Source organism: Cervus canadensis, chromosome 4 (genome assembly GCF_019320065.1).
Source record: "Cervus canadensis isolate Bull #8, Minnesota chromosome 4, ASM1932006v1, whole genome shotgun sequence".
NCBI lineage: Eukaryota > Metazoa > Chordata > Mammalia > Artiodactyla > Cervidae > Cervus > Cervus canadensis.
In genome coordinates, this window is record NC_057389.1 from 26,772,067 (window position 1) to 26,787,616 (window position 15,550).

Here is a 15,550-nt window from a genome sequence, read left to right on the forward strand (position 1 = left end):
CTTTTTTTCTGGCAACCAAAATGGCAAATAAAAGAAATTGCACTAGCTATTTTCAGTTAAATTCCTAAACATTTTTTTCTAATGAATATTCCTTTGCTGTTTATCAAGAACAATAAGAAAATAGAAATATGCTTTGAAATAAGTAATTTTGAGTAAAACACAGAAAAGAGAATTATGAAGAGTAAACAACCAATGCTAAAATGTACTTGTATGCCTTATAGATATTGGGAAAGAATAATTATACAATTTTCCTGTAAAATATTTATATTGTGAGTCTGAAAATAAGATTATCTAGTTCTATCCAACTCAACATTTAAAGTCACAAGACATTAAGATAAATACGTCCATAATCCACAACCATGCCAGAATTTATGCAAGAATTTCATGATAAACTGAAGGATTTTGTCCTTCTTACTTTATTTAGATAAATAACATTACTCTGATAATTCACTAGATAAGCAATATCAAAGTCCATACAGACTTTAAAAAAGTTAATACTTGAAAAATCCTATGTTAAACTTCCTGTATTCCTTACAAGTTTTGAAGTAGTATAGGAGACATCTGCTACTAGTGATCTGTGCCTATAAAAGTAGAAAATTGTCATATTAATAGAAAATGATTCCACAACTTTAAGATAGGCCACTGTTTTTTGCTGCTTAGTGTGCTACAAGTGAAGCTTCCCTCTAGACTAGAAGCTTCTCAAGTAGAATGACTCTGCTTTACACACCCAGGCTCATACATGTTCCATTGAGTCCATGTTTTAATTAACAAACAAATGACCGGATGAGGTAAACAGTATTATCAAGAAGGCTCAGTAAGTTAAGCAACCTCTCAAAGCCACACAGCCAGTAAACATGCACGTGAGCAGGCAGGCAAGTCAACAATGGAATGAGGATATTAGTCTAGGTTTCCCTTACTCCGAAATCCATACCCTTCTTGTTACATCTGTGTAAGGGAGTCATTAATTCTTATTTGTATTCCAGAGGAAGGCAGTTTGGTGTTGTTCAGTGTGTCTGAAAAAGTACTTTAAATGAAGAAGATTTCACTCTAAAAAAATAAAATCTGTGGTCCAAAATGTTTGGAAAATATTTATTTTTCTCCATTAAGTCCATTAAGTGTTTCATATGCATATTATACATTTAAAGCTACTGAAGTTCTTCCATAAACTTGTTAAATTATTAAGTAAAATGAAAGCAAGGTACAGGAGAGTGTGTGTAGAAAATCAGAGTGTGCGTGTACACACACATACATATTTATATGTGTGTGTGTATGTGCATTTATATATATATATGTATAATATCAGAATATCTCTGGAAGGATTCACAAGAAACTAGCAACGGCTGACTCTGGAGAGAGGAGCTTGAGCTGAAGGATGGACAATTTTTGCTGGATATTCTCTTAAACTATTGAGATTTTAAAAAACCATTTATACACAGATTTTTTTTTAAGTGTTTTACAAAAAAGAAATGTAGCTTGGTTATCCTCAGTTTTACAAATGAATTTGGCAGCCGAAGCCTCTTTTTTACTGATATCCCAAGAAACTAGTGTTTCTGAAACAGCCTGCATTGATTGCTTTGTCTAGAATGTAACATCTACTAGCCTGAACCCAAAAATGTATTATAGTGGTCCAATGAAGGAAATTAAAAACACAGAAAACACACACAGAACTCTACTTCAGGCTACCAAGAGAAGTGGAAAACACATGGGCAGAAAATAATACCCTGCCATGGAGGTTAGCGACTCCTAATGAACCAGGGACCAGGAGTGATCGTTTAGCCGTAGCCGCAATGTGGAGCCAGCTGTTGGGTTTCCTGCTGCTGCTGTGACAAACGACCATAACGCAGCGGCTTAAAACAACACAATTCATTATCTGACAGTTCTGGAGGGCAGCAATCTGACCCACGTCTCACTGGGCTAAAATGAAGGTGTTGGCAGAGCCGTGCTCCTCTCTGGAAGCCCCCGCGGAGAGTTTTCCAGAGGCTACTCCCTTTCTCCATCCTCAAAGCCAGCAGTGGCAGGTGGGCACCTTCTCCTAGCATGTCACTCTGACCCTGCTTCCTTGGTCACATCTCTTTCTCTGACTCTTCTCCCCCTCTCTTCCTTAAGAGCCTTTGTGATACACGGGACCTATCCAGTTAATCCAGGATAATTTAGCCACTTTTAGGATCAGCTAATTAGCGACTTTAATCTATCTGCAACCTTAATTTTCTTTTGCCATTGTGCTCTAACACAGTGTCAGCTCCCAGGAATTAAGAGGTATACATCTTTTTATTGGGGGATATGGAGGAGGAAGCATTAGTCTAGCCTTAACTTGGTTATGGCTCAAATATTATTCTAATCTATGAGTTTAAACGTTTCAGGATCACTTAAAAGAAAAACAGACCTGAGTAAGCGCAGGACTCCCAAGGCCCAGAGCTAAAAGAAACCTCCAAGCTGACTGGAGGAGGCATCTGCAAGGTCTGTGCAATATGAACTGAAACGTAAAAGAATCCACACTGGGGCTTCTTATCTAGAGAAGAGCTGAACCAGAATCATTGAGAGAGGCTGGCAACCACATCATCCATCATCTGCCCTATCCACTATTCACTGCGTGCTTACGTGCAAGATGCTTGGGGTACAAAGGGAACAAACAAATGCTCCGAGGCAGAGGTAACCCTGAGTGCTGAGCTCCCCTGAATCGACACTAACAACAGCCCTTGTCTAGGGGATAACAGCTGTTTCACTGACAGCTCTAATGAGTGAGGCTGTTAAAGAACCACAGACAATGCCACCTTCATGGGTGTATGACTATGCTGTCAGTCACACAAGGCCACAAGCTTACAGGGGCTTCATCTCTGCTTACAGGTTCTGTTGTCACTATCTTGAAATTCTTAATAATTCTGAACAAAGGGGCTCTGCGTTTTCATTTTGCACTGGGCCTGCAAATTATTATAATCTGTCCAAACCCAGCACTTTCAGTGAGCTTTGTACACCAGACTCAAATCAAACCTAACAATTGCTCATACTTATTTTGGACCAATAAACAAGGGGACTTAAAAAAAACTGGTTCTGTACTGCTGTATGGACTCATTCTGTCCTCTTCAGAACCTAGTTTTGATCCTTAATTACCCTAATCACCAGTAAACCTCTTTTCTAACACTTAAAAAGCACTTGCTTTTTTTCTTCAGGAAGATACTTGAATTTTTTCACTGGTAGTTTTTTTTTTTTTTAAACCTATAAATAAATAAGAATGAATGCTGTTTCCTGGCAAATAAATACTCTGCTTTGTGAGGTTTCTCCTTCTCCTCCCTTGCCTTCTCTTTCTCTCTTGAAATTCTGTGATCTTTTGTTTTACAGTAAGAGAATTCAGTTTCTATTTTAATTAGATTTTCCCATTATTTTAGTACTTGCTACTGGACTTGATTCTTAGTTGTCTCAAAATTACCCACTCTAATTAATTCCTTGGCTCACAAGGCAGCAAACCTGTCATGAGCGCCATCCTGTGCTGTGACCTACCAATCTCCTTCTCTTCTGATCTATTGAGTAGCAGTCAGCCCCCAAATTGTTCCTGAATATTTTTCTGGGCTTTTCATGGAATGGGTGACCAAGGATCATGTGGCAGCCAGACGTTTTAAAGAAGACAAACTATCTTGGACAATCATCAACCTCATATAACTTTTAGATAAAATGAGTATCATATAAATGATGCAGAAAATGAACAAACAAAAAACATTTCTTCACAAAGTATACACATAATGTGGTATTACTGGCAAATGTAGAGGGTCTCTGCTCAAATTCTGGGAGATGTTCTGTCTGTCTTAAGGAAATGTGCCAGAAGCTGCAAGAAGGCAGATGGAAGCAATCTACAAAATTCTGAGGATTCTGATTTTGAATTAAAAAGATTAAACTTTACAGTTGACTTTAAAAATACAACCAAAGTGTAAAGTAAAACTATTGTATAGAATGTTTACAAATCACTATACCTCACAACTGGTGACAAGTCACTGTGAGATAAGGCAGAACAAGCCATGGAGGATTCAGTCTATGTGCTCAGAATGACTTATCTAAACTTTCTGCCCTTAAAAAGTTTATTACACGTATAGTATTACAATTTCAAGAAAAGCTCAAAAGTCATAACTAAACTGCAATCCAGTCCACACAGAAAGCTGTTGACTACAGTTGTGTGTTATGTTTATAGAACTATTTTTACTAAGTACTATACACTTTCTCACTGTGATATCTTTATGATTACATAAATTACCATTTTTTTTTCAAGAATTTTTTTTAGTGAACTTATGTTTATTTTGAGGAAGTAGCATAAATGCAACATATGGTTCCAGTAGTGTTTTAACTGATACAATTTGGTCTTATTTCTTTAAATGTCCCACTGCAATCAGAGTCTTTAAAAAATGTAAAAATAATCATAATTATCCAAAATTCATAGTGGAGGAAGCTTTTACATGGCATTCAGAAGTATCATTAACAAATGTAATGAGATCAGTGTTTTGTAAAAGCATTGGTTTGATTTGCCAAAATGTATGACTGGCTGTAGCTTTTAATTATGAAGACTTGAACAAACATATTGAGTAAATAACTGATTATTTAAATTAAATAACCATTGTTACCTAACTGATCTTATTTTGCTCCTATAAGAAAACTATGTATCTCGGCTTTGATCATCTGCAATCTGAACTATATAATTACTGACTTTTCTCTTTGCCTTTTATTGTTTTCTCCTTCAGCCCATTTAGTTGATAGCTTTAGCTGAAACTCCCTTGGCATAGCAAAAATAAATTATTACAAAATGCCTAGCTTCATGTCTGCCTTTTTGGCTCTAACTAGCCAGTGCACTTCTACAACAAACTTCTTGTCATCCCCCAAGTGCATCCTTCAGTCTTCACTGCCATATTTTTCACACTGTTCCCTCAGTTTGAGAACTCCTTCTCCTACCTCCTTTACTTTGTAGGCTCCTACTCGTCACTAAAAGCCAAGTTCAGATGTTCTTGCTTCTGGGAAACCTTCCTAGGCAGAGGAATTAATTATCTCCTGTTCTACTGCAGCACATCTTAAATCAAGCAAGTCTTTGTTCCTGTAACCACTGCGGTGTAACAAACCACCCTAAACTTAGTGGCAGAAAACAGTGACAATTTTATTATGTTCATACTTTTCTGTGAATCAGAAATGTGGAAAGGGCACAGTGAGGATAGTTTGTTGTTGTGCCATGGTGTCCGGGCCTTAACTGGGGGGTACTGGAAAACGGGCTGACACAATGGCTGGGAGTTGGAGTGCTCTTAAAGCTCATTCACCCATATCTGATGCTTGGCTGGGAGTCCTGAAAGACTAGGACTGGTTCCTGGAGACTCTTCAGTGGCCTGGCTTCCTTGCAGCCTGGCAGCCTAGGATAGTCAGACTTCTTCCATGAAAGCTTAGGGTTGCAAGCATGAAGTGCCCCTGCTGACTTGTTCAGTTGCTCAGTCGTGTCCAACTCTTTGCGACCCCACGGACTGCAGCACGCCAGGTTTCCTGTTCTTCACTATTTCTCGGAGTTGGCTTAAACTCATGTCCATTGAGTTGATGATGCCATCCAACCATCTAATCCTCTGTTGCCCCCTTCTCCTCCTGCCCTCAATCTTTCCCAGCATCAGGATCTTTTCCAATGAGCTGGCTCTTCGCATCAGGTGGCCAAAGTATCGGAGCTTCAGCTTTGGCATCAGTCCTTCCAATGAGTATTCAGGATTGGTTTCCTTTAGGATGGACTGGTTTGATCTCCTTGCTGTCCAAGGGATTCTCAAGAGTCTTCTCCAGCACCACAGTTTGAAAGCATCAATTCTTCGGTGCTCAACATTCTTTATGGTCCAACTCTCACATCCACACATGACTACTAGAAAAACCATAGCTTTGACTATGTGGACTTTTTGTCAGCAAAGTGATGTCTCTGGTTTTTATCCTCTGATAAAGCAAAAGCATCATTTCTGCATTCTACTGTTTACAAACGCATCAAAAGCCCATATAGATTTAAAGGGAAGAGACATAGAAACCACTTTTCAAAGGAAGGAATATCAACCACAGACTTTAATTCCGCACATCTTTGGTCACTTATGTTGTAAGCAATTGGAGAACAAGGACTATGATTTACAATCACTGTTTCTTTCAAAATTTGGCACAATTCCTAAAAGAACAAACTGTGTGTGTTGAAATAGACTAAGAAATGTCTTGTTGAGGGTGTTTGCCGTTTTTCTCTTAGAGTTGAGCATGAAAAAAGCCTTAGCTAGTTTCATACACATTTCACAGAATAAAAACCATTCCAGATCAGAAGGGCAACTCTAGATTTTTAGAAATGCAATCACATAAAACTTATACTTAAGGAAGGAAATTTTAATTTCTTACAACTTTTGCTGACCACTAGTTAGCTCACGTTACATTATGAAGTAACTTAAATTATTTTTTTTTCCAAGTAGTTTTGGGTGTTTACAAATTTATATGCTTACAAGTTCACACAAATACCACTAAGTTTAGTTATACTCCACTTCACTGGAATGTTTGGGAAGGGAGATCTATGGTTAAATGAATGGTGTTTCAATCCTCATGGCTAAAACCCTCACTAGCAAAAGCTGGTCAACTTCTAAGTAAACACACACTCAAAAGACTCTAGTTAGTTGGATTTTCTATTAACAAGTTTCATCAAACTGTTGTTCTTGTTATTATTATTACTTAAGCTTTAGGACTGTTGATTAACCTAAACTTCTGCTATCTGCTTATTGAGAAACAACAAGGAAAAAAAGAAGCAATTACACTTTCATTCCTACTGCAAGTAAAAGTCAGAAGTGAAATAACATCTTCAGCGCCATGCATCCTTTATTCTGAGAAGAAATGTGACTCCTGTTAGCAACAGGGAATTATCAACCACAATCTCACCATCAATGACCAATGGAGAAGAGGGATCAGATTTCAAAAATCAGAAACCATAAACAGAAATTAAAATGTTACACCAAGAAATTCTAACACTTGTTTGGAATTAGTAAAAGCTGTCATCCATAAATTCACACGCGGCCCCAAAAGACAACCATGAAAATCGAACAGGCTATAGACACGCAAGGAAAATAGTGAGATTCTACAGCCTGGTCACAATGTCCCTGAAAATATATATATAACCCCCAAAGTCCTCTCAAGATGTTACTGGGCCTCTATGGATGGAGAAACAGAGAAACTTTCAAAATCTTCTTTTAAATTGCTGTCATTCTTTTATAGCTTTCTGTAAAAATAGGCCCCTTTATCAAACTGCAAAAGAAGAAAGATGTTTGGCATTTCCTAATCTATCACTGAACACTTTTCTATTAATGTAACTAAGAAATTTGGAAGTAACTAGAAGGAACACTAAAAATTGCATTTGTAAGAATCTTAAATTTCCAGAAGGCAGGAACCATGGTTGTCTTTGTGTAGTTTAACCACACACAGGAGATTAACGATTTAGGAAAGAATTGTTCTTAACAAAGTGTTTTTGAACAAACTAAGGACATTTTTTTAGAAATGTTATAAATAATAGATTTTTCTCAGATCACAAAGACTACTTAGCCTACAATATAAACAAACTAATAGAAAATATTAAGGAGAAGTAGCAGTCAATAATTATAGTAACCTGTTTTTCATACATTCCTTACTTGAATCAATATTTTATCAGTGTAAGGCACTATGCTAGCCTATGAGATGAACAAATAAAACATAATCTCAGAATTTGAAAATCTCACAGTCCAGCTGAGCAAAAATGTATTTCAATCATTAAATATAACATGCTGTGATCAAGTATGTACAAAGTATTGATTTATAAGGTTAAAAAACATTTTAAGTTCAAAATCTAGATGTCAGGAACACATCTGTGTTTATATAAGGCTTACTTGTACTTGCAATTGTACAGATAAAAGTTAACATGTTACACATAAAATGCTATTTGATGTTTAGTACATGGTGATTTCCAGTAACTCCTGAAGAGATAGTTGACTGTTAAGATGAAAAATAAGCTTTATTCATAACAGTAATAACTGCTTTCTTTCTTCAAGCAACTTTTCCCATAAAGAAAATGGAATTGACTGCTATATTAGAGCACTGAATATTTAAGGGAAACATTTGTTTATATTCATGAGAGCTTCATTAAAATAACAGTAGACAATATCCAGACAAATCCAATCCAAATACCCAACATTTAGGTGGGATGAGGTTAAAAGGTTATTTCCACATATGAATTTCCCTGCTAGGTCCAAAATTATAGTATTGCATTTTCAGGATAGAAGAGAATAGAGTAACATTTAGGTTTCATTCGAAGTTATGAGTCTAGGGACTTCCCTGGTGGTCCAGTGGCTAAGACTTCATATTCCCAATGCAGGGGGCCCAGGTCTGATCCCTGGCCAGGGAACTAGATCCCACATATTACAACTAAAAATCCCACATGCTGTGATCAAGACCTGGTACAGTCAAATAAATAAATACCTAAATAAATAAACATTAAAACAAAGTTATGAATCTAAATTTTCTATATTATTTTCTCTCCTTATTTTGGGTGTTGAATAATAATAAAAAAAATATTCCTTAGGGTGAAATAGTTACTTCTTAAAATAAACATTTGGTAAAAAGAAATAATGAATTTTCCTAAGTCTTCTTATGAAAACTTGAGCTTCAAATACAGAAATTTAAAAATTCTATAACATCCTAGTGGATGCAAGCAACAAAAAACTATTTGAGGTTTTTATAAAGTAATATATATGCATATTACAAAGAATTTTAAAACTTCATTAAAATATAGTAAAATAAAGATTATCCCATGTGGTGCTAGTGGTAAAGAACCAATCTGCCAATGCAGGAGATATAAGAGAGGAGGGTTCAATCCCTGGGTGGGGAAGATCTTCTGGAGGAGGGCATGGCAACCCACTCCAGTACGCTTGCCTGGAGAATCCCAGGGACAGAGGAGTCTGGTAGGCTACATGTAGTTCATGGTGATCACAAAGAGTCAGACATGACTGAGCAGCTAAGCACAAGTACAAATCTGACTTATTACAGAAGATAATTGCTTTGGGTTTGCTAGCTGATGGATGTGCCAAATTCTCTTTCTTAACATTAAATAAATGGTTATTATTAACTTGGAGATAAGGTAAAGGTTCTTTTTTTCACAGAATTCAGGAAGAGTCAGAGTGGACAAAGCATCTGAGCCTTGTGTGCACAGGACAAATAAAAGGACAAAAACAAAAACAAAGGTGATTTACTCACTGAGAAGTTTCTTATTCACTGAAATATTGATATTTTAATTCAAGGATACATAATTATGCTCTGATGTCACTCTGCCACACATGTAATTGAAGAGAATAGTTTAAGAGGTAAAAAGATGACTTGTTAAGAAGAGAACCTTGACCTTTTTTTGGTGCAAATAAGAATCCCAACTAGAAGTTTTAGATGTTCCAAGAACAACAGTTAACAGTTGTTAAATGTAACTCCTTATGCCAAGTACTGTGTTAAAATCCTCATTCATGTAGTTGTCACAACAACCCTATGTCCTATATGGTTTCTATTTTCCAGACAAGAAACCAAAACCTTAGATACTTGAGCAACTCACCCAAGTTCTCATTATTCATAAATGGCCAATGCAAGACTTGGACCCAGGCCTACCGGCCTTCCCCATGCTTTTAACCTGTGCCTCTTTCCCTTTTTCTCTTTGCCTCAAAAGTTTTCTTCCTTCATTATTACATGCTTACACTCTACTTACTCTTGAAGCCTCAGCTAAAATCCTACACCTTCATGAAACTTGCCTTGAACTCTGCCTCTCTGAAAATCTTGTATTACACATCACTATAGAATTATTCTAATATAAAGTAAAGTAGTTCTGCTCAAAACAAGATAGCTTTATGTGTTACCTGGCTAATTAAAATGTGTGAAGTTGAAAGTTGGGCCATTTACAGCAAATATTTCTTAAAGTGCAAAAAGATGTTTACAGTCAGGTTATAAGCTCCAATTTTCCCTAAAGTCATTAACATCACCATCTTAATGGACATACACTTAACAAACATTTGAAGGTGAATTATGCTTTACTGGATATTGTCTGCATAATATTAAATTGACATGGTCACTGCCCTCTTTGAGCTTACAATCTAAAACAGATGTCATGGTATAAACAGGCATAGAAAGAGATAAAGGTGCCTACATACATCTGTTCAACAACTAAAATACAATGCATGAAATATTTATATTATGTTCCAGTCACAGTGCAAGCTGGGTGTGTGTGTGTCTGTCTGTGTGTGTCTGTATGTGTGTGCAGAAGATTGAAGACTCACATTCAGGGTCGAGGTAAGGATTTTTCAAATGCAGGTTTTGTCTGTATAAGAAAGAAGGCAACAGCTCACATCTGGGCAACTGGGACTTTATTAGAAGAATACAGATGTCAATCACCACAGAATAACCACTGTACACATGTGAACCAGATGCTCCCATGTAAAATAACCCAGGGTGTTTCACAGATGAATCACTGAAAACGTAATTACACATCAGTCCTAGTTTATTGGTAACAGGTCCACTTATGTGGAAGCCATATGGTACTATCCATCCTGAAGTAGTGGAAAATACAAAAATGGGTACTTTGAGATGCTAAAATATAAACTCTTCTGCTGCTGCTTTGCTGTATTATCCTTGTGGCGAGGTAAGTGATGATTACATGTGTTCAATCAAATGTCTTTGGGACAGATGTCTATTGCCACATTTTACTAGTAAAGATTGTGCCAATAAAGTTTACATTATATCTTCTCCATTTCAAAGGAATTAACTTCAACAGAAAATAAAATGTTTAGTGACCACACAACTCTTCTATATCTAATTAATGACTGTTAGGGTAAATATTCATTTACAGTACCTCAGAATGTGAACTCAGTATTAAACTACTACAAATATTTTCTTTTGCATGTAGTTTAAATATTGATTCAATATATATGCACTCATTGAAGTTAAACAAAACCCATGGAAAAGCTGTCAGGAATCATCTATGTTCTGTAGCATTGATTCTCTGAGCTCCAAGGGTCATTAGTCTGTGTTTCATAAAGCTGTCTACCCATTTACATAATCCATCGCTTGTGTTCCGCATGTGTCAGGGCACTCACTGTCTGACAACTAGAGATGGTCCTCTTTAGTTAACAGCAAAGCCTTTTAAGAGTTTAATTTTATTCTTCAAAGAGGATTTTTAGAACAAATAAAATCAGCAGGCCAAAGTCTACTTCTATGGAAAACTTTGGTTAGGAAACGATATACCAGGAGGGCACACAGCATCAAAGGCGTCTAGAGTATTGTATCCACCCATCCCTGCTGTATTCTAAGGCTGAGGCAGAAACAGTTGGAAGTATTCTCAAATAACCTGGGACCTTGGGACAAAATATTGAGCAGTATTTTAATGCTCTAGCCCAGGGTTTTCTTCTGCTTATTGTTTGACTACATAGTGAAAAATGTCTTGGCATATTGATTTGCTATAAGGGGAAGCCCTTTTCATAAAAGGGAAAATTCAAATCTGTTACCTCAAATTACCCGGTGTTTTCAATAATGTAAAAAAAGTTTTATGCAGTGTTTGATACATACTATATAAACACATATACGATAAAATCAGCATAATAAATCAAACTAATACATTGCTACCACTTAATTTAAAACCATAAAATCACCAATATGGGTGCATCCAACATGCTTCATCGCAACCTTCTCCCCTTGTCTTCCTTCAGAGGAATAAACTTATCCTATTATCGTGTGTTAATCATTACTTTGCCTTAAAAGGAGAGTTTTATAACACATGTCATTGTCATCAGTCACTCAGTTGTGTCCGATTCTTTGCAACCCCATGGACTGCAGCACTCCAGGCTTCCCTGTCCATCACCAACTCCCAGACCTTGCTCAAACTCATGTCCATTGAGTCGGTGATGCCATCCAACCATCTCATCCTCTGTCATCCCTTCTCCTCCTGCCTTCAATCTTTCCCAGCATCAAGGTAGTTTCCAATGAGTCTACCAGAATTTCTCATAGGTAATATGCCTAGGATCTAAATTCCTGGGTCATGTTGTATGTGAATGCTTTAACCTTTTTACAGAACAACCCAGACTGTTTTTCAAAATGTTTGACCTAATTTTCACTCCCATTAGCAGTGTTTAAAAGTTCCTGTTGATCAGAGAATTCCCTGGCAGTCCAGAAGTTGAGATTCGGTACTTTTACTGCAAGGACCTGCGTTCAATCCCTGGTTGAGGAACTAAGATCCTGCAAGCCACAAGGCATGGCCAAACCGCCCCCCCCTCCAAAAAAAACCAAACAACTCCTCTCCAAAACTTGATACCATAAGAACTTTAAATTTCTGCTAAAATGATGTTAAATGTATCTCTACAGAGAGATATATTAAAAGAATTTTACCTTTTAGGTTGAAAGAAAAAGGAACAGTATCATTTGAAAATAAATTGCCAATGTGATGTCCCAGGTATCTCACTACTTTAGTGAGTCTTTGATGAGCACAAATGTCCTTATAAACATCCTCCTACTTAATCACAATACACCATCAAAATCAGAAAATTAACACTGACATATTACTGCCATCTAATCCTCAGCCTCCATTCAGGTTCCAATAGTTCCCAAAAGATCCTAACAAAAGAGTTCAGTTCAAAATCACACATTACTTCAGTAGTCACATCTCTTTAGTATCCTTTCTCACTTCCTCAGTCATTCCTTGGGGTACTTTTGACAATGAAGGGCCAGTTATATTGTAGAATGACTTTTTCTCATGGTTTGACTAAAGTTATGGACCTTTGGCAGGACAATGGCAGAAGTGCTGCTATGCTTTTTTATGATTCTAATTTGTACCTTTACTGATGCCGTTCACTTTGATTACAAGTTGGTATCTGCCAAGCTTCTCTACTATCAAGTTTCTTGTTCCCTCTTAGTCATTAATGTGTTTTATGAAGAAATAATGAAGATGACCATCTTTTCATGTTTGAAAATTATTTGTGTATATCTTCCCTGAAATGTCTGCTTAAGTCTTTGGCCCATTTTTCCATTGCTGCCTGCCTTTTACTTTATTGATATAGTAAAAGAATACAAATTTTAGTTCAATTATATAGGTTGCAAATATTTCATCTTAGTACCTAGTTTGTTATTTTCAAATAATACAATATTGATTGAAGTAGTGATCAAAGGAAGATTGATCTGGAAAAAAAACAAACTTACTTCTATTTCTCATGAGGTTTTGTTATGTACATTTATAGGAAATTCCTATAAATCCTTATTTTCAAGGAAATGTTGTTTGAGTGGTGAGTTTCATTAAATTTCTATGTGCTAGTCGAGTTGATAATATACTTTTTCTCTTTTTGTCTGTTAATATGGTATATTCTGATTATTCCTTCCTGAAATAAAACCAACTTTTTTATCATACATTTTTCATGCTTAAATTATGCATGGTTAGATTTAGTTTTCTGATACTATTCAGGATTTTTCTTTTCCACCTATGTTCAGGAATCAGATTGGTCTGTAATGTTGTCAAGCTGTTACTTTTTTTTTTTTTTTGGTAACTGAGGTTATGTTAGCTTTACAGAATGAATTGGAGTATTCTCCTACTTACTTTGCCAGAAAAGTTTGATAATATTAAAACGATTTGTTCCTTGAAAAAGCTGAAGACTTTCCTCCAGAGAGGATTTGTGTTTACCTCTACTGAGGGCAGGAGGCACTGCTCCAGGGTGCTCAGGGCCTCGTGTAGTCTTTCAGTGGCTGTATTCAATCAACATGTTTATTTCAGCACAGCCCTATTTTTCAGTTTGTTTACTGTTCATAGCAAGGTGCCTGCTTTGGTTTAAGCTTGTTGTTTCAGTCTTGAAGATTCTTATAACTTTAATCTCATTTTTTGTGAGCATTAGAAAAAATATGTGTATTTGTTATTCATGCATTTTACATTTTAGTGGAAGGGTCTCTCAGAATGTCTACTTTGCCATAATGTCAGAGAAATATTCAGTGGTTTTAATTTAAAAATAAGTAATGTCTTGTCATGGAAGACAGTACCTAGTTTAGAGTCAGATAAAGCTGGATTAAAACCTTGGATCTGTCACTTTCATTATCATGTGATTCTGAGGAAGTTTGAACTTTTCTGAGTCTGTCTCTCTTCAAATTGGGGATACTAACTCCTACTTTATATGACTGTTCAAAAGTACATAATAATCAACTTCACCTTCTTCTCAAGTGCACACGGAACCTTCTCCAGAATAGATCACATCCTGGGCCATAAATCTGGTCTTGGAAAATTCAAAAAAATTGAAATCATTCCAGTCATCTTTTCTGACCACAGTGCAGTAAGATTAGATCTCAATTACAGGAAAAAAATTGTTAAAAATTCAAACATATGGAGGCTAAATAACACGCTTCTGAATAACCAACAAATCATAGAAGAAATCAAAAAAGAAATCAAAATATGCATAGAAATGAATGAAAATGAAAACACAACAACACAAAACCTATGGGACACTGTAAAAGCAGTGCTAAGGGGAAGGTTCATAGCATTACAGGCTTACATTAAGAAACAAGAAAAAAACCAAATAAATAACCTAACTCTACACCTAAAGCAATTAGAGAAGGAAGAAATGAAGAACCCCAGGGTTAGCAGAAGGAAAGAAATCTTAAAAATAGGGCAGAAATAAATGCAAAAGAAACTAAAGAGACCATAGCAAAAATCAACAAAGCTAAAAGCTGGTTTTTTGAAAAAATAAACAAAATTGACAAACCATTAGCAAGACTCATTAAGAAACAAAGAGAGAAGAACCAAATTAACAAAATTAGAAATGAAAATGGAGAGATCACAACAGACAACACTGAAATACAAAGGATCATAAGAGACTACTACCAGCAGCTCTATGCCAATAAAATGGACAACTTGGATGAAATGGACAAATTCTTAGAAAAGTATAACTTTCCAAAACTGAACCAGGAAGAAAATAGAAGATCTTAACAGACCATCACAAGCAAGGAAATCGAAACTGTAATCAGAAATCTTCCAGCAAACAAAAGCCCAAGACCAGATGGCTTCACAGCTGAATTCTACCAAAAATTTAGAGAAGAGCTAACACCTATCTTACTCAAACTCTTCCAGAAAATTGCAGAAGAAGGTAAACTTCCCAACTCATTCTATGAGGCCACCATCACCCTAATTCCAAAACCAGACAAAGATGCCACAAAAAAAGAAAACTATAGGCCAATATCACTGATGAACATAGATGCAAAAATCCTTACCAAAATTCTAGCAAACAGAATGCAACAACATATTAAAAAATTCATACACCATGACCAAGTGGGCTTTATCCAAGGAATGCAAGGATTCTTTAATATCCGCAAATCAATCAATGTAATACACCACATTAACAAATTGAAAGATAAAAAACCATATGATTATATCAATAGATGCAGAGAAAGCCTTTGACAAAATTCAACACTCATTTATGATTAAAACTCTCCAAAAAGCAGGAATAGAAGGAACATACCTCAACATATAAAAGCTATATATGACAAACCCACAGCAAGCATTACCCTCAATGGT

At 36.1% G+C, this 15,550-nt stretch overlaps 1 protein-coding gene across 4 annotated transcripts in view; it reads right to left on the reverse strand.

Annotated features, from left to right (window-relative positions):
• Nucleotides 1–15,550, reverse strand: part of XRCC4 (X-ray repair cross complementing 4) — a 291,089-nt gene that overhangs the window by 9,052 nt on the left and 266,487 nt on the right. The window contains exon 8 of one of the 4 annotated variants that reach the window (XM_043464724.1): nt 499–581. The exons of the other annotated variants lie outside the window; for them this stretch is intronic. Within the exon in view, the coding sequence (XP_043320659.1) occupies nt 509–581 (73 nt within the window). The 3' untranslated portion in view covers nt 499–508. The remainder of the gene's footprint in view (nt 1–498; nt 582–15,550) is intronic. 4 annotated transcript variants of the gene reach the window in all.